The sequence below is a fragment of the Macrobrachium rosenbergii genome, chromosome 48 (assembly GCF_040412425.1).
Source record: "Macrobrachium rosenbergii isolate ZJJX-2024 chromosome 48, ASM4041242v1, whole genome shotgun sequence".
NCBI classification, from domain to species: domain Eukaryota; kingdom Metazoa; phylum Arthropoda; class Malacostraca; order Decapoda; family Palaemonidae; genus Macrobrachium; species Macrobrachium rosenbergii.
In genome coordinates, this window is record NC_089788.1 from 69,922,720 (window position 1) to 69,949,056 (window position 26,337).

The window sequence follows — 26,337 nt, forward strand, 5'->3', positions numbered from 1 at the left end:
CCATTGTGTGAGTTGTTTCGCTTGATTAAATAAGACGTTTTTCCTGTGGTGGGGGATTTGGTGGCCTGGCGGAATTGTCTGTTGATGATTGTGTGTGTCTCTCTCTCTCTCTCTCTCTCTCTCTCTCTCTCTCTCTCTCTCTCTCTCTCTCTCTCTCTAATATATATATATATATATATATATATATATATATATATATATATATATATATATATATATATATATATATATATATATATATATATATATATATATATATATATATATATATATATATATATATATATATATATATATATATACATACACATACATACACACACACTCACACACACACACACACACACACACACACACACACACACACACACACACCAGCCTTACTTGCGATTCTTTTTGAGCACTCTTTCGCACAGGCCATTTCATTAAATGCGATGCAGACGTAACATCTAATAGTTTCAATTCAACACTTTCCTACCTTCTTCCATCTCTTCTTATTTTGAATGATAAAGTACTGAAGGCCAAGATAAAAATAATTTTATTATTTCTCTCTCTCTCTCTCTCTCTCTCTCTCTCTCTCTCTCTCTCTCTCTCTCTCTCTCTCTCTCTCTCTCTCTCTCGTTGAAGAACCATGACCATTTAGTAATATACGAAGTCTATCCGGCCGTTTGTAAGACCTATATGTGATGTCATTTTGTCAAGATTTAGAATTTCTAAACTCCGTAATCTAGTACAAATGTAATACTTGTAGGTCAGAGGTGAAATGTCATTGACCATCGCAAAGGGTATTGTTTTCCACAACTTGTATATTGAGTTCTTGTGCAAGATTCTGTGAAACCCTTCGAATGGTTATATGACTTTTTTTTTCTTTTGGATTATCAGTATTTTTCCCGTAGGGGGGGTTACTGGCGTCAGTTCACCTCATGCGTTACACTGTAGGCGTTATTTAAGGTTCTTTGCAGCGTGCCTTCGTCCCCTAGCTGCAACCCCTTTCGTTCCTATTACTGTATCTCCTGTCATGTTTTCTTTCTCCCATCTTACTTTCCACCCTCTCCTAACAATTGTTTCATTTTTCAATTGCGAGGTTACACATTTCAAACCTTTTGCTGTTAATTTCCGTTTCAGCGCCGAATGACCTCTTAGGTCCTAGTGCTTGGCTTTTGGCCTAAATTCTGTATTCAGTTCTATTTTATTACTATTTTTTTTCATTAAAAAATATGAAAACAGTTGCCTTCAAAGTGATGCAAGTTTGAAAAACTTATTTAAAAAAAGTCGAGAGTTTGAGATGTAATTGTAAAAGTGACAAGAAATCTTTCGAGAGTTTCTGAAACTCCTGTAACAGGAAATAGGAGTTTTCTAAGAGTCTTTGATTTTTTTTAGTAAGTTTTGCTATTATATCTTATACTTTTTAAAAGCCTTTTTTTTTATCCTGCACTGAAATTATTGTCATCATCATAATCATCATCATCGTCATCATTTTATACTTTTTAAAAGCCTTTTTTTTTATCCTGCACTGAAATTATTGTCATCATCATAATCATCATCATCGTCATCATTTTATCTTACTTTTTTTATGTTTCAGGTGAAATTTTGGGAAACGTTTTTTTAATAGTTTATGATAATCACTTGCTATCATGAGAGGTATTATTATTATTATTATTATTATTATTATTATTATTATTATTATTGAAAGAGAAACCCACAAGATTCGTGTATAACTTGGTTACTTGTAAATATTTACATATTACTTGAATCTCGAGTACTTTCCATCTTCAGAAGAAAACTGAAAGAAGTTTTTGTTTGGATTATTATTATTATTATTATTATTATTATTATTATTATTATTATTATTATTATTATTATTCTCCTCTTTGCTTGTTTCAGAGGACAACAGTACCTGCGATAACGTTGTGGGGGGCGGAGGCGAAGGACCAGCAAGTGGTGTGGGCGTGACGGACAGTTTGTGCGGGGGCGGGTCTCCCAACTCCGGGGGAGGGGGTGGTGGGGGAGGGGGCAGCAGTGACGACGAGGATGAGGAGGAGGAGGAGGAGGAACACCAGGGAGGAGTGGAGGACGAGGGATGCCACAGCGGAGAGGAGGACGCAGCCACGCCCCTCGCCAGACTCCTCAAGTGTGCACACTCAGACAACTATTTCGACAGGTGAGGGATAATATTCTCTCTCTCTCTCTCTCTCTCTCTCTCTCTCTCTCTCTCTCTCTCTCTCATACTTTTACTGGGAGTTCGCGTTCTTATTCAGTCGGACAACTTTTTGGATAGGCGAGGAATAGTATATTTCTCTCTCTCTCTCTCTCTCTCTCTCTCTCTCTCTCTCTCTCTCTCTCTCTCTCTCTCTCTCTCTCTCTCTCTCTCTCGTACTTTTGCAGGAAGTTAGCATTCTTATTCAGACAACTGTTTGGATAGGAGAGGAATAATATCTCTCTCTCTCTCTCTCTCTCTCTCTCTCTCTCTCTCTCACACACTGAAAGTTGTATTTTTACTGAGTTTTGTTCTCTCTCTCTCTCTCTCTCTCTCTCTCTCTCTCTCTCTCTCTCTCTCTCTCTCTCTTTCTCTCTCTCTACTTTTGCAGGAAGTTAGCATTCTTATTCAGACAACTGTTTGGATAGGCGAGGAATAGTATATTTCTCTCTCTCTCTCTCTCTCTCTCTCTCTCTCTCTCTCTCTCTCTCTCTCTCTCTCTCTCTCTCTCTCTCTCTCTCTCTCTCATACTTGTGCAGGAAGTTGGCATTCTTATTCAGACAACTGTTTGGATAGGAGAGGAATAATATATTTCTCTCTCTCTCTCTCTCTGGGTTTGATACTTTTACTGAATTACCGCTGAAAGTTTGCATTCTTACTATTTCGATAGTTGAGAAACTCTCTCTCTCTCTCTCTCTCTCTCTCTCTCTCTCTCTCTCTCTCTCTCTGGGTTTGATACTTTTATTGAATTGTCGCTGAAAGTTTTCATTCTTACTCTGACAACTATTTCGATAGGTGAGAAATTCTCTCTCTCTCTCTCTCTCTCTCTCTCTCTCTCTCTCTCTCTCTCTCTCTCTCTCTCTCTCTCTCTCTCTCTCTCTCTCTCTCTCTCACTGAAAGTTTGTATTTTTATTCAGTTTTGAAACCTCTCTCTCTCTCTCTCTCTCTCTCTCTCTCTCTCTCTCTCTCTCTCTCTCTCTCTCTCTCTCTCTCTCATACTGATACTTTTTGTTACCTTTGCTGAACATTGCAGCAAGTTTGCAGTCTGAAACTGACAACTATTTTGATCAGTGAATCTCTCTCTCTCTCTCTCTCTCTCTCTCTCTCTCTCTCTCTCTCTCTCTCTCTCTCTCTCTCTCTCTCTCTCTCTCCATGTCTGATACTTTTGCCGAATTATTGTTGAAAGTTTTCATTCTCACTGCATTATGTCCAACTTCCACTTACCTTGATTTTGACATTTAACCTTATCATGCCCCAATAAGCTTAGTAAGCGTTGTTGTCATGTAAGCCTCATTTTTTCCTTATTTTTAATGCATTACTCATATGTGTTTTAAGATTTATATGATTTTGTGATTCTTTAAAGTCCTTTACATTTATTAAGTCTTTGATCGATGAGTTGAATATCACAATATCACATGATTTGAGCAAATTCCAGTCGGTTGAAAGACAGAATACAGTAATATATTTAATTGCTGGTTGATTGATTGAAACTCAGTCTTTATTTCTTTGCCAGTTTATGATAAATCCAGGTGATTTCTTTTGATATTTTTTAACTGAATGAAAGTCAAAATCCACATTGTCGTTATAAGGTTGTTGCTTATGCATATGCTTCTCACTAGTTAATAAATACAGTATTCATTTTTACTTGAAAATAAGTCGTTGCATCTTAAAGGTGGCAGCTTCTTAGTAGAGCAGAGAGAGCTGTCAATGAAAGTCACTTTCCAGCTGCTAGGGTTTTCATTCGTTATTGGAATTACAGTATTGTATTTTGTTGTAGAACTCTCAGGATGATGTGGCTTATACATATTTCCTCAACCTTCAGGGTGATTTAGCTTGGTTGTCTGTCTTGAACCTTATGGTGATTTAGCTTGATTTCATGTCATGAAACCTCACAGTGATTTACTGTATTGTATATATGCTGAACCTTCAGGATTGTTTAGTATGTATTTCCTGAAACTTAAGGATACTGTGTTTCTGAATCATGCTGTCTCTTGAACCTTCAGGATAATTCTGCCTAGTTTAATCTCAAGAACCTTCATTATAATTGTGTCTGGCTCTATCCTGAACTTTCTGGAGGTAATTTGGTGTGTCTTGAAACAGGGATGAAACTACAGGATGATTCTGCTTGGTTTTATCTCTTGAACCTTCGGGATGGTTTTGTTTGGCTCTATTACTTGAACTGTTAGGGTTATTTACTAGGTTGTATGTACTTAACCTTCAGAATTTTTCACTTGGTTGTATCTCTTTAACTTTTTCACTTGGTTGTATCTCCTGAAACTGCTGGGTACTTTAGTGTGGTGTTATCTTTTGAGTCTAGAGGATTTTTTACTTGGTTGTATCCTTTGAACCTTCACACTCTGTTGTGTCTTCCTAAATCTTCAGAATTATGTACTTGTATGCCCTGACACTTCAGAATGAAGTATGCCCTGACACTTCAGAATGACACTGTGTATATGCATCACCTGAACTGTAAGGATCTTAAGAATTATTTACTTGTATGCCCTGACACTTCAGAAGGACACTGTGTATAGGCTTCACCTGAATTGTTAGGATAATTCCGCCTGGTTTCATCTCCTGAATCTTAAAGATAATAATGCCTTGGTATATATCCTGGACTTTCTGGATTAATTACCATGTATATCTAAAAACTATAGGATAGTTGTGCTTCATTGTATCTCTTGAACTTTCATGATGGTTTAGCCAAGATGTGTATCCTGAACATACAGCATGATTTAGTTTGGTTGTATCACCTGAATCTACCTAAACCCTTATTTACTTGTATGTATCAACCAAACCTTCAAGATGATTTATTTGGTTGTATCTCCTCAACTTGTAAGACTAATTGCACTTAGTTATATATCTTGAACCATCAGGTTGCTTTACCTCAGAATGATTGATTGGGTTGTCTCTCTCTCAAGTGTTCAGGGTGATTTACTAGGTTGCAACTCTCGAATTCTCTAGATAATTTACCAGTACTTGGTTGTATTCCTTGAACATCTAGAATGGTTTAGCTTGATTATGACTTGAACCTTTAGGATGGTTCACTGTGTTTTCTGTCTTGAACCTTCAGTATTGTTCTGCTTTGTTGTATTTCATGAACCTTCAGAACTGACTGTCCTGTCTCTCAAAACTATGGTGTTACTGTATGGTTTTATCTCCAGAAACCTCAGGATGATTTAGTTCAATTGTATCTCTTTGAATCTTCAGGATGAATTACTTGGTTTTATGCTCTGAGACTTAAGGATGATCCAGCATGGAATTATCTCTTGTATCCCTTGAACACTCAGAAACTTTCTTTGTGATGTTTCCAGAAGTAGGATTTGAGGTCACACTTACAGTATATGAAAAAAAGGGAATGTTTCAATACAGATATCTTATATCCTAATTCTTACTGTGACAGTGTTGTTTGTTTTGCTGATATAGATAAGCCATTTGCTCAACAAAACTGTTGTAGCATTTATCAGTGAACTATAATCACATAACAGCTGTTATCAAATAACATCTTCACGTAGCAGTGAAGTTGTTATTTGGAATTTTCACGGTTTTCTTTATTAGTTTCAGAAACTAGAAATTTTTGCATTCTTAGTATTATGATACATATATTCTTATGAAGCAAAAGGGAAAGCCATTATTATGAAGGAATTTGTAATAATGCCTTTATATAAAAAAAGTAGATGGATGATAAAAATATAATGAGACTTAGGAAAAAATGACAGCAAACTAGTAGTCAAAATGAACACTCCAAATGAATTATAACGAGCTTAGTTCATTCAAGCAACAATACAACCCCTCAAATTCTTAATAACAATCATATTGCTGTCAGGAAGACAATTCTAAGATTTTACTTTTACAAATGACTTCTCTAGCGTATGGTGTTGCAGCTCTAGATACTTACAGTACCAATGAGCATAATAAGAGTAAGAACCTTTTGGTTTTCTTGGTCACATTTTTAATGGCTTTAACCTCAACTTCTGGAGCCATGTCCTCTAGATCACATGTGGAGTAGGATAACTTTGAAAAATAGTAATTAGTGTTAGAGTGAAGTGCATTCTGTGGAATTAGGCAACTCATTGGTATGTGTACCTAAATGTACAGATGATTTTTGTAACAGTTTTTTTATTTTAATATACAGTAATCCTTAAAGTAATGATGTTAGTGAAAATGTGATGAGTTGTGTGGTATCTTGTTTTTTTGTAATGCAGTATGGCAGGTTATGTGGAATTGAAGGAGAGATCTGTATTTTATTATCATAAATCCATTTATATTCACTCGTTAGAACAACAGGACCCCATGCCCTGATAATCCGGCATGAATTTCCAGCTTTACGGCTTTCTTTTCTTGCCGTAGTATCGGTTACTCCTACACTTCGTCTGGTTCAGCCTGTTATTGTAACTTGTTTTGTCACAATAGTATTTCAACTTGCGTCCAGCAACTTCATCCCCAGAGACTTGCTGAGACACTGGAAAGTGTTACTCTTCTGGCACCTTGCTATCCAAAGAGGGGAAAAATGCTAGTTACTTTATATAGTACCAGGAGACTTGGTTCCTTCTCTTTAAAACTTCCAAATCCAGTAGGTATCCTGTGCGAAATTTTCCAAGCCACTGAGGCTTTGTTGACCAACTGTCAGCTTTTCATTACTAATGTAAATTCATTTCAAGGTCTGTATATAAAAGCTTCTTGTCTTTTAATGAGAGTACAAACTGTATCGTCTTCTCCCCATTCGTGTCAGTGTTCTTCAAGGGCATTTAGTTTTAAATTATCCTTTTTTATTCAATGAGTTATGACCATATTAATTTATGCATGCTTATGTCAGCCTACATTTCTTGTTTCTTCCCTTTAAGTTGCTGTCTACAGCCGCAGGTTGTCAATCATGTGTTTGAATCAGCCCACTTTTATCATATGAGATCAGAGATCACACTTCAACTTGCTAAATCTTTAAAAAAATATTTGGACTTTTATGTTTTAGTTCATGCATTGAGCTTGTATATTAAAGCTCTATAATGTTCTTATCTTTCAAACGTGAAATATGTAATTCCTGTGTATTCAGGGCCGTCATTATTTTTACATTTCAAAATGAATTTAATTGAAGAAAATTCCTGTTCCATTCCAAAATGAATTTAATTGAAGAAAATTCCTAACCTTTCTCAAATCCTCTTTTCTTATGCTACAAGATCTGGTCATTTATTTTTCTTTTGAATATAATTTTTGGGTACTATTGCAATGAGGTTTATTCTCCTCTTCATTTGTGTTGGCATTCTTCTTGGGTATTTTGTGTTAAATTTTGGCCATTTGCCACTCTGTGTTTATATGCCCCAAGTTGTAATATTTGTGGGTAAGCAGTTGCCATATTGCCTGGTTTTGAGTCAGTCTTTGCCTTAGTGCTAGACTGCTCTGCTCCGTGTTTTATGACAGTCATATTGCTTTCAGAATTAGTTACAACTGTTTTTTTCTTTTTCTGAGGTTTTTTTGTAGATAAAGCTTGCAATTTGTCGTTTGCCTTGTCAAAGTTGAAGAAAAGCTCAGTTTAGTGACTGGTACAATTGTAATTAAGAACAATTTTTATAAGAATTACTTTCAAAAATGTACAGTTGAATATCAAGAATTACCTTTAAGAGTGTACAATTGAATAGCCTATTTAAAAAGTGAGATACACTGACCTGATAGTTCTTTTTCTTGAGATGTATTTTGAAGATCATATGTGTAGATATGCAGTAGTAAAAAGGAGTCATATTGATGCTTATCATTATAAAATTAGATTTTATTCCATTTCTGTCATTTGTTTTATAAGTAAGGGATGTATTAATGTTAACGAGTAAGTCACATCAAAGAACAGTATCACTCCTGAAAAAGATGTTTTAAGCATTTTTTGAATGTTGCTGAGACTTGAAAATCTGGATGAGGTTGTTTTTAAATTAAAGTAATAAATTTAGGTAACTATTAAGGAAGTTAGAATTGCCATGTTGTTTTGGACAAATTACTCATTAGTTTTAGAATCTGCCTATGGTAGATAGATATTTAAATGTCATTCAGGGTGGTTGCACAGGTGTACCTGTCTCTACAATATATGACAGGCTAGGTTATGGGTTAAATTTAGCAATTTGGTTAGCATTGGGAATGTGTGTTGGAGTAGCTTGCAGTTATGGATGAAGAAGTACTAAAGTTTGTGGAGGTTTTGACTGTGTTAACTCATTAAATTTTCAGACCTAGTCCATGGTAGGTACTGATATTGTTTTCCTTTATTAATTCCTTTTTTTTTACCAGCAGCAATACAAATTTTAGAAAATGGCACATGGGGTAGTAGGTTGAAGTGCTTTTGCAGAAAATGAAAAGGGAAAGAACTCCAGGATCATTAGGAATGATAAGTGATCAGCTAAAATTAGTGAGAAAGGCAGCTACTGATGAGCTGAACAGAGTACTGTACATTAATGCATGGTAAAGGAAGAGGCAATACTATTCACAGGAAAAAGTTGTACTCCAGTAAGAATAGAATATGATTGCCGAAGCATGCTATGAAAATGTTGGAGTAGTTACATGAGGAAATGGTGGGGAAAAAAGTCATAGTCAACAGTTGTCAGTTTGTTGTTCTGCCAGAGCAGTTGGCAATAAAAGCTGGTTTAGAAAGCATTTACTCCCATTAAGCAAATGATGTTATGTAACATTACTCAAGATCGAAAAAGGGCAATTTTAGGTATGTTAAAAAGATTTGAGGTAACCTTCTTTAGCATTTGAACTTTAGTGGTGATTTCATCATTATTTATCATTGTATTTGAGGAAGCTACTTTGGACAGCAGAATGGGAGACCATGAAAGTTACTGTATATCAATCACCAGGTTTTACCAGCATAACTAGAGGAAGAGGGCCTAGAAATGTTTGAAAGATTAAAGAATGGAATGAAATAGAGAGGGTGGAAATCATTGTAAGAAAAACAGTGCAAGTGGTTATTATTAAGAAAAAAGGGAAAAATATAGTCTCTAAAGTTCTTTTGATGAAATAGAAAGAGATTGCTAGACCACTGGTAAAAGTATCCAGTTAGTAAACAGTAAAAATGTGTAATGCCTGCATTGAGCATGTACTACCATATGAAGAAGTGGAGACATGGTTACATAAATCATTGTTGTAGGAGATTTTGAAAATGGCGCGACTACAAAACGTTAAGAATTACTTTTGGAGTGGATGGGGAAAGTTTATGTCATTAATGAAATTGCTGATGGGTGTTGTATCCAGAGCTGGAAAATAGACTTTTCCTCAAAAATTGAGTTGTCTTAAGTTTGTGGTGAGAAGAGGAGTGAAGAAATTAGTGAGAAGTCTGTCTGTTAATGAAAGTAGTAGTATGATAAAGACCAATTGGAAAGCACAGAAAATTGTGGAAAAAATGTATATGAATACAGTGCTTAGACCTGCTGGAGATCTAGGCAGAAAGGACTCAAGACATAGAAGGAGGGAACTGACTCATTTTAGGCCCATAAGTGGAAAATCTGACATGAAAATTTTGACACTGGTGATAATAATTTTATGTATTGTTTTGTTTAAAAAAAATTGTTTGTCCACAAAATCAGGAGTAACCAAGGATGCAGAGTATGCTTACAAAAAAAAGATGTGGGGAATCACAGTTTGAGCAAGGAGTTGGGGTTACTCTTGTACAGCAAGGAGTTGGGGTTACTCTTGTACAGCAAGGAGTTGGGGTTACTTTTGTACAGCATGGAGTTGGGGTTACTTTTGTACAGCAAGGAGTTGAGGTTACTTTTGTACATCAAGGAGTTGGGGTTACTTTTGTACAGCAAGGAGTTGGGGTTACTTTTGTACTCAGCAGATACGCAAGCAACATACTCATCACAACACAGTCATGGTGGTGTACAAGATGTAAATTTGAGCTTAGGAGGAAGTTGAATACAGTGCAAAAGAGTTGTGGACTGCTGAGATAAATATGTAGTATTGAGTAAATATAGCACACTCATTCATTCTTCCTAGTATAATGCAGAGTAGGAATCACTCTAAGCTTGCTTTACTCACACGGAAGATAACACTTTTGCCGGCTGTTTCTTCTAAAGTAAATCAGTGAAAAATACTTTACTCCAGTTTGCCTTTTAGCACACAAATATTATGTAGGAAAATTCAGTTGTATGCATCAGGGCCTAAAGTAGTAAATTTTTGCTGTTACTCCATGCCATTAAGGGTTTATTACTAAATTGGCTTTATTTTACAAATCTCTTAATTATAATTTAGCAAAGTGCAGAAAGCCCTGTGGTAAATCCAAAAACTTGAATTGGAAAATCAGTTGTAGATTTGGTTTCCAGAAGGGGAATTAGTTTCATCTTTGTACTTTACTCTGATTTTTTGTTACTTTATTTCTTTTATGTTTATACATTTGTTATGTGTTTCATGGAAGTTCCTTAAGATTGGTTCACTCTGTCAATTGAGAATAATAGTGGTAAAGTGTTAATAGTTATAACAGCTGGGTACGAGCTGAGTATTGTGAAAAGAAGTTTTACGATCACCTCACATAATGTAGAGGTTCAAGTTTTAGCTAGAAGTGTGTTTGTGGTAACCACAAGTAGCAGGTGATGATTGAACACCTTTAACTGTTGTCCAGTTTTTTTAACTGAAAAAGCTGATTCTTAGTTTCAGGGCTACCAAAGGTTGAAACACTTGTGTATGGGAAATAAATTTAGATCAGTGGTTGGATTTTTGTAATTCTGTACAACAGTGGTTCTGGAAAAAATGATTTCCTCCCCAAACCGTTGGTAACTTGAGTAAAAGGTGCATAACTTTTCAGTGTAATAATTACTGATTATCGTCATCTCTCCTTTTCCTTTAAAGGTCCCATGATGATTGTGTCATAAGGTCAGTACAGTAGATTGCAGTAACTAATGGATAGGGGGGTCTCAGGCTACCTCCAAGGCATAGTACTGTATTATAATCACCCTGTTACTTGCATTTTTGTTACCTGCCATATGCATTTATTCACACTGTGCAAAAAAGTATACATAAACCATGCAAAATTGCCAAAAAAAATGTTAGTAAAGCCATATGATGTAAGGGTGACTCCACACCACTAGTGAAATGAAATTCTATTACTCTGAATTGAGGGAAAAGCAATTCTAATAGCCCAGCTAGGCAAGCTCACTTAATGCTTTATGTATGCTGATTAGGGTACATAATTTATTGGAAGGTAAGGGATGATAGTCAAGTAACTAAGATGTGGATGGAGGGAACACCAAGCACACACTGTACTTCCCTCATTCGTGCAGTTCACCATGTAATTGAAGTGTGTGATCTGAATACTGGTGTGATGCAATCTGTTGTTATGTTAGTGGGTGGGCCTTACTTTTTCTTAGGACTCATTTTTCCACTCTTTAACTTGTGAGTGGTGATGCCACTGCCAAATGCCAAATGGTAGAAAGTTTTTAATTTGAAGATCCAGTTGGCAGTCCTTAACCACCAAGTCAGTGATCTCAGTTTGTAGTGGGTGAAAACTACCCAATATTGCCTTACAAGGCACCAAACATGTGGAGAACAGGCTGTGATTATATGTAAGAAATTGGATAGCAAGGCAGAAAGTAGTTGTTATTGTAGACAAGGCTAGTAATGTTGCAGTGAGAAAAATAGGGAAACGGTTAGGGATCAAACTGTTGTGAATACCATTCAGCATTATTTGTTATAAATGCTTTAAAAAATCATTAAGGAATTATCAGTGTTTTTCTATACTCCATGTTCCAAGTCATCCGGGATATTTGTGTCAGTGAAGTTTGATAGACATTCCCTCAGTTTTTACAATACCATGTACTGCTGTGACATTGCTGCATCAGTGTTCATTCGATAGACAAACGGAGTGGGTTTTGGAAGTACAACAGCTGATCTTTCTACAATGTGTTTACCATAGAAAATGGTTTCAGTAGGGAATAGAAAGGTAGCCCAGTTTAACAGGGTAATCTGTCTTTTTAGGTTGGTTTCATTGATTGTTAATATTGTTGTGTGGTTTTTGTGTTTTCTTATTTTATATTGCATGTATGCAGCATCTGTTAGTCTTAAATAACGCAGTACAGGTACATTACATACACACAGTACCTATGGACCTTTTAGTAGGAGTACCAGAGTTTGCAGTATCTCCACAGTCTTTATTCAATTGGGGAGGCTCTCTTGATGTCAAGCAACTGTAAGGCACTTATCTTACAAGATGTTTTTGGGTTAAGGTGATAAATTTGACAGTGAACGACTGTTGGAAACGAGAGGACCCTGCAGTTAGTATGATGATGAATGTGTAAAGACCTTAGAACTCTGCTTGAGGGTTTTGTAGTATTCATTTTTATGTGATCATATTTTATAGTTTCATCATTGTAAATATTTAAAAAAAAAATTAAATGTGAAGTACTCTGTAAACTGAACAAGTATACTAATATTGTTTACTTTGCACACAACATGAAAATGACTACTAGAATCTCAGGAGAACCTGGTTAACTAATAAAAGAATTATAAAAGAGTACATAATTTGTATATGCCTGTGAAGTTGTAATTTTAGGTAGAACTGGCAAAATGACATTTACCCCAGTGACAAAAGGAATGTCAGTAGATCTGGCACTCTTTATCGATTAGATTTCTCAGGGTTATTAAAATTTGTTCCACTTCAAGTGCATGTTTAGCCTGGGCTGTTTGCTGAACAAGTATGAACTCATATACATTGTCAAGGCTGTTTTAGATGTAACTAGTGAGATATTATTAGTTTTTTATAAAAGTAGTTTAATTTAGGATGAAATTGAAATTACGTGTACTTTGTTGTGTTTTGTAGGGCAAAATGGCCATTACTCGGGACATCGGCTCAGACAGTGCCATTTTCTTTCAAGGTGAAGGCTTTGTATTTTTGGCTGATTGTTATAATTAAGGTTTTTGAGAGAGTCTTGAGATAAGAGGGAGAATTTAGAGTCATCCATGTTAAAATTTGGTATCTGTGGGAACAGGTTTTTTAATTTGCATCGAGATAAAATGGAACTACCTTTACATTTGTTTGGCCCTCGGTGGTATGCAGAGGCAGGCATAGTCTCAGGCTAGGCTTTTACAGTAAGATTAACAGAAAGACAGTAAAGGACATTCCTATCAACGAATGAATAAGTAAGATAATAAGGGATTGTGTACAGTGACAGGACATGTCATCTGAAAAGCAAAGCAAGATGCAATGTTGATACTAGAGTACTGTATTCTCTCAGATGACAGAAATAACATCTGGGAGAGTTACGGTAAGTGTATTTATATAAATTGGCACAATCTGGCAGGACCCTTAGGCTAAATCAAGCCTCTCCTAAGGAGAGTTGATTGACTGGAGAAGAGATATTTCACCAAAGAAAAATACCTTTTGATTGAGTGAAGCCTTGTAACTCAGTATAAAAACTATAACATCACAGGTGGAGAGTAGGCAGGAGCATATTCCTGAACATAGCATCAGTAGCGGAAAAATGGTGATTCCCACACACAGGCAGTCCCCGGTTTATGATGGAGGTTCCGTTTCAACGCCACGTCGTAAGGGGAAAATTCTCATAACCCGAAATATCATTGAAAATTGTAAGAAAACCTTACTTTTAATCATTTGGGTTTCTTATAAATGACATAAACTGCATTTTTATTGAGCTTTTCATAAAAAAAAAACTCCAAGTTTTGACCATTCTGTCCTTTTGGAGCCATATTTTTTCTGTCGGATCGGCATCATAAACCCGTAACATGCATTGTAACCGGGGAAATAATTTTTGATGAATATATTTGAAGAGCGTCGTAAGCTCGGAACGTTGCAAGCTGACCCGGAGACTGCCTGTATTCTCTAATAAATAGTGTTCATAATATTGTCTAGATTGTTTAAATTGCATAGGTTGTCTTCCAAAATGAGACACATGTAGCTGATGACCATGTTACCATCCTCAAATTTTTTGCTTATAATTTATTTATTTATTTATTTATTTATTTATTTTTTTTATTTTTTTTATTTTATTTTTTTTTTTTTTTAAATGGACTGACTGACATAGTGTCCAAAAAATATGGCATTTCCGTACCAAATCCAACTCGCGTATTGTTTTGGTGAGTCTATGTGAACTATGGATCAGTCCTGTATTATTCTCTATGACTGCTTACTTCATAGGCAAGTTTGTTTGGTAGGGCCTGTAGCTTACTGTGCAATCTGCAAGCTGTGTAACATTCAGCAATTTGATTTACTGGCCGTGTGTGTGTGTGTGTGTGTGTGTGTGTGTGTGTGTGTGTGTGTGTGTGTATGACATCGTATGCCTTGTATCCTATGAAGGTGGGGAGTATGAACTTCCTTAACATTCTGGCTCTTATACTTGTATCCAGTTCTTTGTACAAGCACTGTAACGTTCAGCATTCCATAATACCTTGTGGTTTATGGTGGATGAATTTATTTTGTTCTTATGCATTACTTACAAAATTTAACTTCTTAAACTTAGTTAACTAAGTATTTATGTTAGGATTGGGAGGAGGATATGTTTGCATTGTCAGAAGAATGCTTGAACACTTTGAAGTTAGGGTATTTATGTGTTATTGTGTTTGTCATGGAAGTATGTAATCACCCAGGCATTATTATGTTCACCCCCAGATAAGAAAGTACCAAAATTAGAAGAGCTGATTAAGAGAGGGAAAAACTGACTTTGTTATAAAGTTAATTCTTGGAATTGTATGTAAACAAAAGTTTTTCCCCATTTTATTATTTTATGTGAGTACTGTTTATTCAGTATTTCTGTATTTAATTTTTCTCATTGTTTAATAGCATGAAATGTAAGACTTTCTGGTGATTTTTAGTTTCACAGCTCACTTTAGTCAGTTTGAAAATCTCCAATATTTCTCTATTTGAAATATGTCCTCTCATGAGAGGAATATTACTTTTGTTTTCCTTAATTTTGTATAGCTATTTAGTAAGAGGTTTCATTTTGTATTGGTAACTGCTTTGTTATTGAATTATTGCTGGTAAAAAACTGAGAGACATTAGTGAAGTGTTTGGGAAAAGAATGATCAAATAGAGTACACTGATCAAAAGTTGTAGTGAAAGATTGACTGAATCCTATGCAGACTTCTTTCAATTTAGGACTGGTTTAAGTTCCCAGCTGGTAAGACATGGAATGAGATCGACACATCTCAAGAACTGCAGATAACGTGTGTATACTCATTGCTTTCCATTAGATTTTTCACTGCTGTTTCAAAATGGAAATATACATATGTCATTCAAGTACAGATGTATTGCTCTTGATTTGTAAAGTGGAATTTGAATGGTTTCATTTGCTAAGTTGTAGGTAAATATAAATAGAGTTTGTAGGTCATACGTGAGTCAGTACATTGAAATTCTCCATAGGTGGAAGGAGAGGGCCAACACTATCATTAGTGGTCAAACAGGCCTGAAAGTTCTTCAGGGGTTCAAAAAAAGAAAGGCCTTGTGTAGTTCCAAACCTAGCAGCTGGTACTGCCATATTCTTTGCTCTTTCCTTTAGCTACATATTTCTGCCCTTCCTTCCATATTTCTTATTCAACAATGTGCGTGACTGTACCTCTGTGTAAATATATCATATTAGTTGTGGTAAACCATAGATTGAAAGTTTATTAAAAAAAAAAATTCATCATTCATGCTAGACTTACTCCTGTATGTGTAATTTGTAAGTATAGTACCTGTTCCCTGAGCCATAAATATACGACCCTTTTCATTAGCCAAATTGTGTGAATTTTTTCTCCCCTATTTTGAGGACTCCCACAAAATTTAGACTACAGTATTCATGGTAGATTTAGGGTTAAACAGTTTGTATGGATAGAAGAATAAGCAAGGAAATAAGAGGAAGACAAGTGTCTAGAATATTTTGCTGTGTAAAAGTTCTTGCCTAGTTCTTGTGTTGAGATTAATGAAAAACAAATACATTGCAGACTAGGACCAGTACAGGTTTCATTAAAAATTATGGCTGGATTGGAAGAGCTTAAGCTAATTCATAATAGTTTATCCTTTTCCAATAATCCATGTCTCTCAGTGGCCATAATTTACATTTCTGTTTTTTTATAGGTAACTGTGTTTATATTAGTAAATTGAAACCATTCCCAAGTGGCTATACCCTCCCTTAGATGAAATTAGTATTGGACATTTATTATGTGACCTTTCCCATACATATGGAATTTTTAGAAAAATAGACAAATTTTATCATAAATTAATGTCTGCTAGTACCCTATAATTTTTAATGGAACATGCAAGAAGTTCTCCTTCCTAGTTACTGTTTACGAACTTCAGATGCTCAAAGGGCACTGTAACTTGAAACTTACGATGCTGTAAATGTCAAGATTATTGCGGGGCAAAAATGTCCTAAGGTCACTATTTGTTCATAAGCCAGAAATGACATCAAAGATATGTACAGTATTGCAGTGTGGTATTGTAACACAATTGCAATGCTGGTAAATATGTACTGTAAATTAGAGCCTGCACTAGGGAGAAGGAAATATAGGACTGTAATGAATATCACCACAGTTATTGTGTTCTAGAAATGATGGGGTAGTTTGCAGAGTAAGGAGACTGCTATTCAGTGTTACTTGTGGGGTCCAGGGGGGGGCAAAGCCTCCTGGCCAGGTTAGGGCAGGGCTCCCGTTAGGTTAGGAAGGTTGGGTTTGCTTAGGTCAGGACATGACATTTTAGGAAAGGTTACGATTTCTCACGCCTGCTCGCGTCCCCCTACTCTGCATCTGCTCCAAGTAATGAAATTCAAATCCAAATGAGAAATAAATATGAAATTTTGAAGTCATTTATCTTATGTAGAGCAGTGGAGGATCACATTGTCTGACCTTTGGCTCTTTACTCCCATAATAATCCCTTGTTAAACATTTATGTGAATACAGTTCATAAGTAAAATCACATCATCTGATCTTTGGTTCTTTACTCCCATAATAAGTCCTTGTTAAGTATTTATTTGAATAGTTCGTAAGTAAAATTGTCAGATATTAACCTTTATTTGCTTAAACAACATATACATTATATGAACACTTAATTGCAGCTGGTATTTGGGAAAAGAATTAAGGTAGAACAATATTCAAGATATGAGCATTATTTATATTTAAATATTTTAATAACATCCATTACCAGGTCATTGGATTTCTTCTACTTACCTTTTGTTTGTGTAATGTAGCTTATGCATCTCCTTCAGTCTCTCGTGTCCCTGTGACTTTTTTGGTGTTTAATTAAAGCAAGTCAGTTTCATTGAAAACTCGCATCATATATCACGTAACAGGTGATATATCTTTCTGTCTTTAATTACTTGACAAGAGGATTATGCAGTGAATGAAATGTGTTCAGTCCCTTTCAGAGGAAGTTTACAGGATTCCACATTATTATCAGGGCTCAAGCTATGAAAAATATAATATAATTTTGTATAATACAGGAAAACATGTGTACAGTCTTTTGTTAAACTAAGATTCAAGGAAAAATGATTTATGTGTAAATGTTAATTCATTCCATAAATACAGTGCTTATCAGCTGTCATCATTGTTGCTCTAATTAAAATAATTTTTTTGTATGTGCGGTGATTTTTTGCTTTGGTTGTTTATAGGTTTGGAAATATTTCCTTTATTGTTGTAGTAATGAAATAGAATTTTTCATTACTGTATTTTGATCTCATATTGCACATTGTTTCTGTAGACACAGTACCATCTTGTTTTGAGGTGGCTTGACATTTTGATTAGTATTCCAATAGGAGCTTTACGTATAAAGAGGGAGTAATAGTTATCTTATATTACATAAAACATGTATATTAGTATGTACAGTTTATTTATATTGGTTCTTAAATAAGGAATTTTCCACTGAGGGCCAGTTGACGAGTGGGCAAATGCTGATGTGAATCTTGTCAAATTTATTGCTGGTCTAGTCATGTTGAAAGTTTAGTTTGGTGAGACATGGCTAGTTCTGCATTTTGGGTGGAAATTTACCACCGCAAAGAAAACATATCCCCTTCAGTTCAAAACCCTTATACCTTTGAGGCTAGACCCAACTGCATGTTGTTTATTATTATAGTTTAGTGTTCGCTAGCATGGAAGTTAAAGGAGAAGTTTATCAATTTAGTTCAAAAGTTTATGTATAAATTTCAAGTTATACATTTTTTAGGACCGGTTTTTTGACAAATTTTTATATAAATTGAAGTTGTAAGTGAAAAATTTTTTACTATTGTGAATTAGAATCTCTTGTCATAAAGACAGTACTGTACTGGTCTTAAAATTTTCCTTGTAGAATCTGTACCACTCACTGGTTGAAGCTAAATTCTCATTCAGAAAGTTTATGGAAGATTGGTCTGAATTGTAGTCCAATCTTGCAAGCAGTTTGATATCAGGAGAGAGAACCTAATGAAGTTTACCAGAAATGATCAGAATGCATCCCAAGATACAAAAAGAAATCTGCTTTTCAGCATATGTAGGGGATTTTCACTGAGAACAAAAACTGGGCGTTCATTACAGATAGCACTTCTTGAACTTGTCTTCATCAGGCATACCTTGCAGGAAATGCATAAAATATCACACATTGATGCAGCTTGCAGTAAATATCATATACAATATTATGGAATTAACATATTGCAGGTAGTTAAAATAAATTATATTGATTTATATTGATTGATGTAAAGTTCTCTGGTATTGGTAACAAAGATTGGAAGCTAAGTTTGCGCGGTCTGCAGCCACGTGCTTAAACGAAAGGAAGCATAATCTTGTTGCTTTTAATTGATTAAGAGACAGGAGGATAATCATGTTTTCCTAAGTTTGATAATTGTTGGGTACAAAAGTTATACAACTTGTAAGTAGGTCAGTTAGGAAACCACCCGTCATACTGTTTGCTTTAGAGGACAAATATTAAAGACTATTTTGGAAGGTTCTTCAGAGCAGGAATTTTTATTTTACGTCAGCAGCAGCATAACAGTTGTGACCAAGCACTGCTTTTAATTAAAGCTGAGGTTTTGTAGCTGTCATGCTAGAATCGTTAGGGGTTCAGAGGTGATCTTTGGCCTTTCATGATGAGTTCATTTCTGGTTGTCCGTAGACCATTTACACTACTTCATTTGAAATGTTTGTTAGGAGTTTCCATTATCCTTCTTTGAGTAAGTTAGCCTAAATGTTGAATAACAGTATGAAAATTTCAATCTTATGCATTGTGTGGGTGAATGATGCAAGTCATTAAAATATTTAAAAATAATTAAAGGTTGGAGTTGTTGAAATGAAAGGGGAGGAAGATTGTCATTTTTATAAAAGGGGAGCAGAGTTGGGCAAAAACTGAAGTACTGTATTTTTTTCCTCTTGTCTAAGAAGAGGGGACTATTTTGCATACCATTTTGAGTTATGAGAGAGGTTGCATTATGATCCAAATACTCTATTATGATATTAGGTAGGAAAGAAAGTGATGAAAAAATATGAAAAGTCACAGGACTTGGAGTGCAAAAAACACCAGTGTTCCTAAGTATGGAATCCAAAGAAGATATGATGATGTGAACTATTGAATTTTTTGAGCCAGAAATGGAGGATTGATAAGGTTACTGATAAGAAGTCAGCTTTTGTTTCAACCACTTTAGGAACAGTGTTTCATGCAGCAATAAATGATAAAATTGAAGTTTGTTGCCTCGTGAAAAAGGAATACTGTACTTGACCTTAAGTGATCAGATCAACACCTCACAGATGTATCTTTTAGATTTTACCAAGGGTTTTTTGCTGCCTTATGTATATTATAACCTTCAAGCCCAGGATATTTAGACATTGCAATGGACTTGAACTGCAGTTTCATGGTTGTTTGTTAGTTCAGAAGCATGCTAAACTTTGGTGAGGGTAGGCATTTGTGATTTAAGTGTGGTAATTAGTACTGGTTGAGGTGTCTGTTACTAAATTTAAATAAGGTGTAAGCGGCATTGAAAATGAGCTTTAAATGGAAATATAGACGAAGTCAATTGTTATTACCCCCCATCAGTTTGTTTAAAGTGAAGCAGGTAATTTTGAAGGTGATTGAAAGTGAAATGGTAGACAATTTTCTCAAACTAAGCAGCATTCATGCCAACGCAGGCTCTTGCTCAGATCTCAATAAAGCTTTTTCTTTATTTTAATGGAATAAAAAAAGATTAGAACAGTACAGATTTGCTATTAGAATAACTCTTATGATAATAAAGTGAATATGCCTCATATGGTTAACGGACATGTATAATTCCATCATTTATAACTTCAATTCATTACTTTTAGGAGAAAGTCACTGTGTAAATTGATAAAAATCAAGAGTAGGAAAAAGGGTAACAGATGTATATCATATCTCATCCAAAACCATGGCAACAACAATAACATTATGATATTATTTCCAAGAGGTTCATATAGATTATGATCAGATTGGAATAGTTAAGTAAATATGATCATCAAAAGTAGACATCTTGTGTAATATAAAACGATGATGTGGAAATGATTATGTTTCATATTGGTACTTATGCCGTTATTTTTGTTGTTGTCACTGTTGCTTGGTGATTTTATTCTTCTTATTTACGAGGTTGCTGTTGATTCGCAAAACAGCATTTGTGTGTGGAGTGAAATAGGCAGTTTTTGTCCTTCATAGAACTCTTTGTAGTATATCATGGGTTTAAGGTCCGTTGTGAGAATTGTTTTATCTTTTCCAATTAAGAGTTCTTGTATTCAGAATGGAGAACATGATATGAAATGTAGAATAATGAGTTTGTTCGCTAATTGCATCATTTGTATATATATGATACATACATACATACATACATACATACATACATACATACATACATATATATATATATATATATATATATATATATATATATATGTATATATATATATATATATATATATATATATATATATATATATATATATATATATATATATATATATATATATATATATATATATATATATATCTTTATGTATGTACGTATTATGAAAAGTGACAGTTCTTCGTAGTACGGTTATACGTGTTTGTTTGTGTAGACAGTGTAGGCGATTGGCATTGCTCCTTTTTGAACGTTATCTTGTTTACGTAGATAAAATTACCGGTACGCGGCTTAAGTGTTATAACCGTCGTGTTTTTAGGCTGATAGTAGCAACGGACGCCGAGCAGTTAGTTACTGTAGCGGCGCCTGACTGGGATGCGATTACACTGGCATTTGAATTTTTCATTCCGACTGTCTCGTGGATGCGTGGAAGGGGAAATGGATTAGATTTATATTCTCTCTCTCTCTCTCTCTCTCTCTCTCTCTCTCTCTCTCTCTCTCTCTCTCTCTCTCATTTATTATATATATATATATATATATATATATATATATATATATATATATATATATATATATATATATATATATATACATACATACATATATATATAATTATATAAATATATATATGCACATACACGTGCACACACAAATATACATACATACACACGCATATCTAAATCATTTCGACATGCATATACAGTCTGACGGCGTTGCTTGCTAAGTAACCTCAGCGAAATGGTACATTGAATTCATTGAATTTTGCCTGCACCTGTTTTTAGGTGTGTACTGCTCCGGCTGTTTTTGACAGCTGCTCTCTCTCTCTCTCTCTCTCTCTCTCTCTCTCTCTCTCTCTCTCTCTCTCTCTCTCTCTCTCTCAGTATTTTATTTGATGCTGTACTCAGTCCGTTATACTTGTTGAAATTAAAAATGAACTAACTTTGTAATTCTTTTATAAGATACAGGAAACACAGGAGCTGATAGCAAATTCCAAAGCTTGGCGGTGTAAATGAAAGAAGTTTACAAATAAGCGATGGATTTCCGCTTGTTAAACAATTTCTAAACTAATGTTTAAGCGGGAATGTAATCTTGCGTAGCTTTTAAGCAGACCCGTTTTGGGTTTGTATAGCATTTCACATGTATGTAATGAAAATAAGTATTTCTGAATGAGTGGGAGGATGATTTAATTTAATTAATTATATACCCAAACGGTTCTGGTGGCGTTTATCTTGATTAGGGAAACAAGTCTTTATGGTGTTGGGTATTTTTTATTCTCTCTCTCTCTCTCTCTCTCTCTCTCTCTCTCTCTCTCTCTCTCTCTCTCTCTCTATATATATATATATATATATATTTATATATTTATATAGAGAGAGAGAGAGTACAATATTCTGAATGTTATCATTTAGTGGCTTGCAGATTACCTCGTCAAGGCCAAACCGTATTTAATGATTCAAGAAATTTTGATGCTGTACAGTTTTAACTCTCTCTCTCTCTCTCTCTCTCTCTCTCTCTCTCTCTCTCTCTCTCTCTCTCTCTCTCTCTCTATGACACACAAATCGACCAACAACCAGGCAAGCGACTCACTGCCTAAGCCAACGGAGTCAAACTGCTTCGTAAAAGGCACTGAACGCTAACGTCCATTTTCTTGCCCTGTTCAGAGAGAGAACGCTTGTACTATTATGTGGCCAGAGCATTAGAGACAGCAGTTACGTCACTGGGACCAAAGAGAGAGAGAGAGAGTTTGAGAGGCTATCCGATCTGAGTACAATTAAGCCTTGTTATAAGAAGCCTGGCCCCTCCTACGCTGTGCTTGAATTTCTCTTGGAACGAGGTTGAATGTCTCCAGAAACACTGCCGAAATTCTTTGGGTACATGGCGGGATTTCCAATGCAGCTTGGATGCATTGGTTCTGAAAGATCTTCTGAAGCGTAGCAGTGGTCGTGTAAACAAAGCTGTGAATTAAATGATTTCATTCTAAATGAAACAGGGTGTAACGTGTTCTGAAACGTGAGTGTTTTCCCCTCTGCGCGATTGACTGAATGTTTCTTGATATTGCGGAACACAAGGATCCGAAATTAATTATTTTTCTTTATGAAACAAGATTGAAAGTATCCTGAATCATGAGTATTTTTCCATGTACGCGATTGAAGTCTTCCTTTGATTTAGCCACCGTAGGGGGTTAGTGCCGTCAGTGCACCTCGTGCGGTGCACTGTAGGGATTACTTAAGGTTCTTTGCAGCGTGCCTTCGGCCCCTAGCTGTAAACCTACCCCTTTCGTTTGTTTTACTGTACCTCCTTTCGTATTCTCTTTTTTCCATTTTACTTTCCACCCTCTCCTAACAATTGATTTTTAGTGCAACTGCGAGGTTTTCCTCCTTTTACACCTTTTAAACCTTTTATGGTCAATTTCCGTTTCAGCTCTGAATGACCTCATAGGTCCCACTGCTTGGCCTTTGGCCTAAACTATATATTCAATTCAGCTCAGTCATTTTGATTTCCCCTGATATTGCTGAACACAACGAAAATTATTTCAGTTTTCATGAAAGAGCTCAACATATGCTAAAAAATTATTATTTTCCTTTTACGGGATTGAATTTCTCCGTAGAACTGACTGAACGTCTTCTGATACGTGACTGAATCATTCATGACTTAGACTTGAGTTTCTCCTTATAACTAGCAAGGCTGAATGGCTGGGGAAGAATTGCTTAGTTTTTCCTGTAACAAAACTGGATTTATCATAAAGCGGTAAACTTTTTTGATAGATTCTGCATTCTCCTGATGCATTCGTAATTTTCTCATGAGCGAAGATGCAACGCTCTGCTACCCTAAAACAATTCTCATAGTATTTTGATCATTTATTTACATTTTTATCAGTTAGTTTATTTATTTGTTAAAATATTTTTTCCTTTCTCATAACTGATCTATTTTTATTCCTGTATTTCCTTTTAGCTTTCTGTTAGTTCTCTTAAATGAACGCCGAATTCTTTGGAGCTTGAATTTCAAGTCAGTGGCCCCCGTGCTGTGGTGGGCTTGTTCCATTTGAATAGGGGTCATGTTCTGATTAATAATAATAATAATAATAATATATTCTGTGTAATGAAAATCCACAATTATATAGTAAACATATTACTGTTATAATTGTGGATTTCCATTACACATTGTTTTTCACGAGATTGTGAGTTTCTTAGAAATAATAATATAATAATAATAACAACTAAAAAACACTATGCTCTCCTACCATTACATAAACCTGAAGCACAGGCTAGACATCAGCTGAAGAGCATTGGCTACCATGATCAAACCTTCAAAAGCCTGTCTGTCGCATTAACAGCTTCCTTCGTCTTTTATTTTAATCTGGGTTCCGTTCCTTTGCCAAAAAGCCCCCTCTCTCTCTCTCTCTCTCTCTCTCTCTCTCTCTCTCTCTCTCTCTCTCTCTCTCTCTCTCTCTCTCTCTCTCTCGTGCATGTATAACGCCTTTTACTGTATTTGTAATCATCTCTCTCTCTCTCTCTCTCTCTCTCTCTCTCTCTCTCTCTCTCTCTCTCTCTCTCTCTCTCTCTCAGATTAGCTTGCTCTTTGACGACTGTTGATGAACGGTCATCTTGAAACTTCCTCTAGTATCCGAAATTGAAACATTTTTATCCTTCTCCGTCGTCACTGGTATATTCTGTTTACCTTTCTGAAGACATGTGTTGTTGCGTCTGTTCTGTCGATGCCTTTGCCGTATTGTAAGGAGGTGGTGGTTGTGTCTGTTGTGTGTTGTAATTGTTATAGGAAATTATTCAGGTATTTGTAATTGTCAACCCCAAAGATTGGTCTTCCATTTTTCATTCGGGAAAAATATGCCAGTGAATGAAAATGAAATGACTTACAGTGATAATTTTCCGATACCTCGCATGAAAGAAAGTTGTTGTTGGTTGTGGTGTTATAGGATATTATTCACGTCTTTGTAATTATCATGCCCATAAATGATGTTCCATTTTTCATTCATGGAAATTGCATACTGTGTATGGAAATGACTTACACGGAAGCTGTTGCTAATGGTTGCAATACTTATATAGGAAATTATTCACGTCATTGCAATGATCATGCCAATGAATGATCTTGTATTTTACATTGATGAAAAAGTAAACCAGTTTATGAAAATTTCTTCCATGATAATTTTCAGATACCTTGCATGAAAGGAAGTAGTTGTTGGTGGTTGCAATTGTTATAGGAAATAGTTCACGTCTTTGTAATTGTGATGCCCATAAATGACCTTACGGTTCACATTGATGAAAAATGACAGAGGTCTTTGTCATACCAGTGTATGACAAAGACCTACGTGATGCGTTTGAAATGCTTCGGTTAGTATATGCTTATTAAACCTGGCATATCAGAAACGTTGGTAATCGCTAGGAAAAACTTCCATCCTTTGTTTTCTGGTGAAAACCGAATATCTCCAACAACTAAAAATTTATATCGCATTTTAAACCGAATATTTCTGAACTGTGCTAATGAACGTGGGCATATCAAAGCTGTGTTTGTCGTGTAAAAAAAAATTAAACCGTTTTCTTATTTTATTTTTTTCTCTTGTCTTTTTTGTGAAAAAATGTAAATCGTTTTCTTATTTAATATATTTTTCTTCCCTTGTCTTTTTGCACAGGTAAGTGGATAAAATGGGACCGTGTGGCGCCGTGGTTTTTTGGTGCCCTGTGAGAAGCACCAGAGGCAGCGTCTGCCAATCGGTGACCTCTTCTTGGCAACAGGTGAGTTTTGTCTAGACTGGTATTGTACCCCTTTCGTGACAGACCAGACCAGACACTCTCTCTCTCTCTCTCTCTCTCTCTCTCTCTCTCTCTCTCTCTCTCTCTCTCTCTCACACACACACACACACACACACACACACACACACACACACACACACACACACACAAACATGTATGACGCCTTTTACGCTATTTGCAGTAATTTCTCTCTCTCTCTCTCTCTCTCTCTCTCTCTCTCTCTCTCTCTCTCTCTCTCTCTCTCTCTCTCTCTCTCATATATGACGTCTGTTACTCTACAGATATTCTCTCTCTCTCTCTCTCTCTCTCTCTCTCTCTCTCTCATTCATGTACGACATCTTTTATTCTACAGTAATTCTCTCTCTCTCTCTCTCTCTCTCTCTCTCTCTCTCTCTCTCTCTCGTGCATATATGATGACTCTGGTTGTATTTGTAGTAACCCTTCTGACTCAGGAGATTGGAAGGTAAGTCACGTTTCTTGTGAATGTGTCTACTATGTATTCAAGCATTATATAAAGCAACGCATAAATGCAAACAAGATTATAGTACGTGTTCGCTTTTAATGTAGACAGAAGTATAGGACATGTTCGCCTTTGGAGGAAAATTACTTAGAATTGACA

The 26,337-nt window shown here is 35.5% G+C and overlaps 1 protein-coding gene across 4 annotated transcripts in view; it reads left to right on the forward strand.

The window, feature by feature from the left end:
* The window catches only part of LOC136831506 (serine/threonine-protein phosphatase 4 regulatory subunit 1-like), a 424,185-nt gene that overhangs the window by 73,315 nt on the left and 324,533 nt on the right, over positions 1-26,337 (forward strand). For all 4 annotated transcript variants that reach the window (XM_067092038.1, XM_067092036.1, XM_067092037.1 and 1 more), the window contains one exon: positions 1,885-2,161. In XM_067092038.1, coding sequence (XP_066948139.1) covers positions 1,885-2,161 — 277 coding nt within the window. The remainder of the gene's footprint in view (positions 1-1,884; positions 2,162-26,337) is intronic.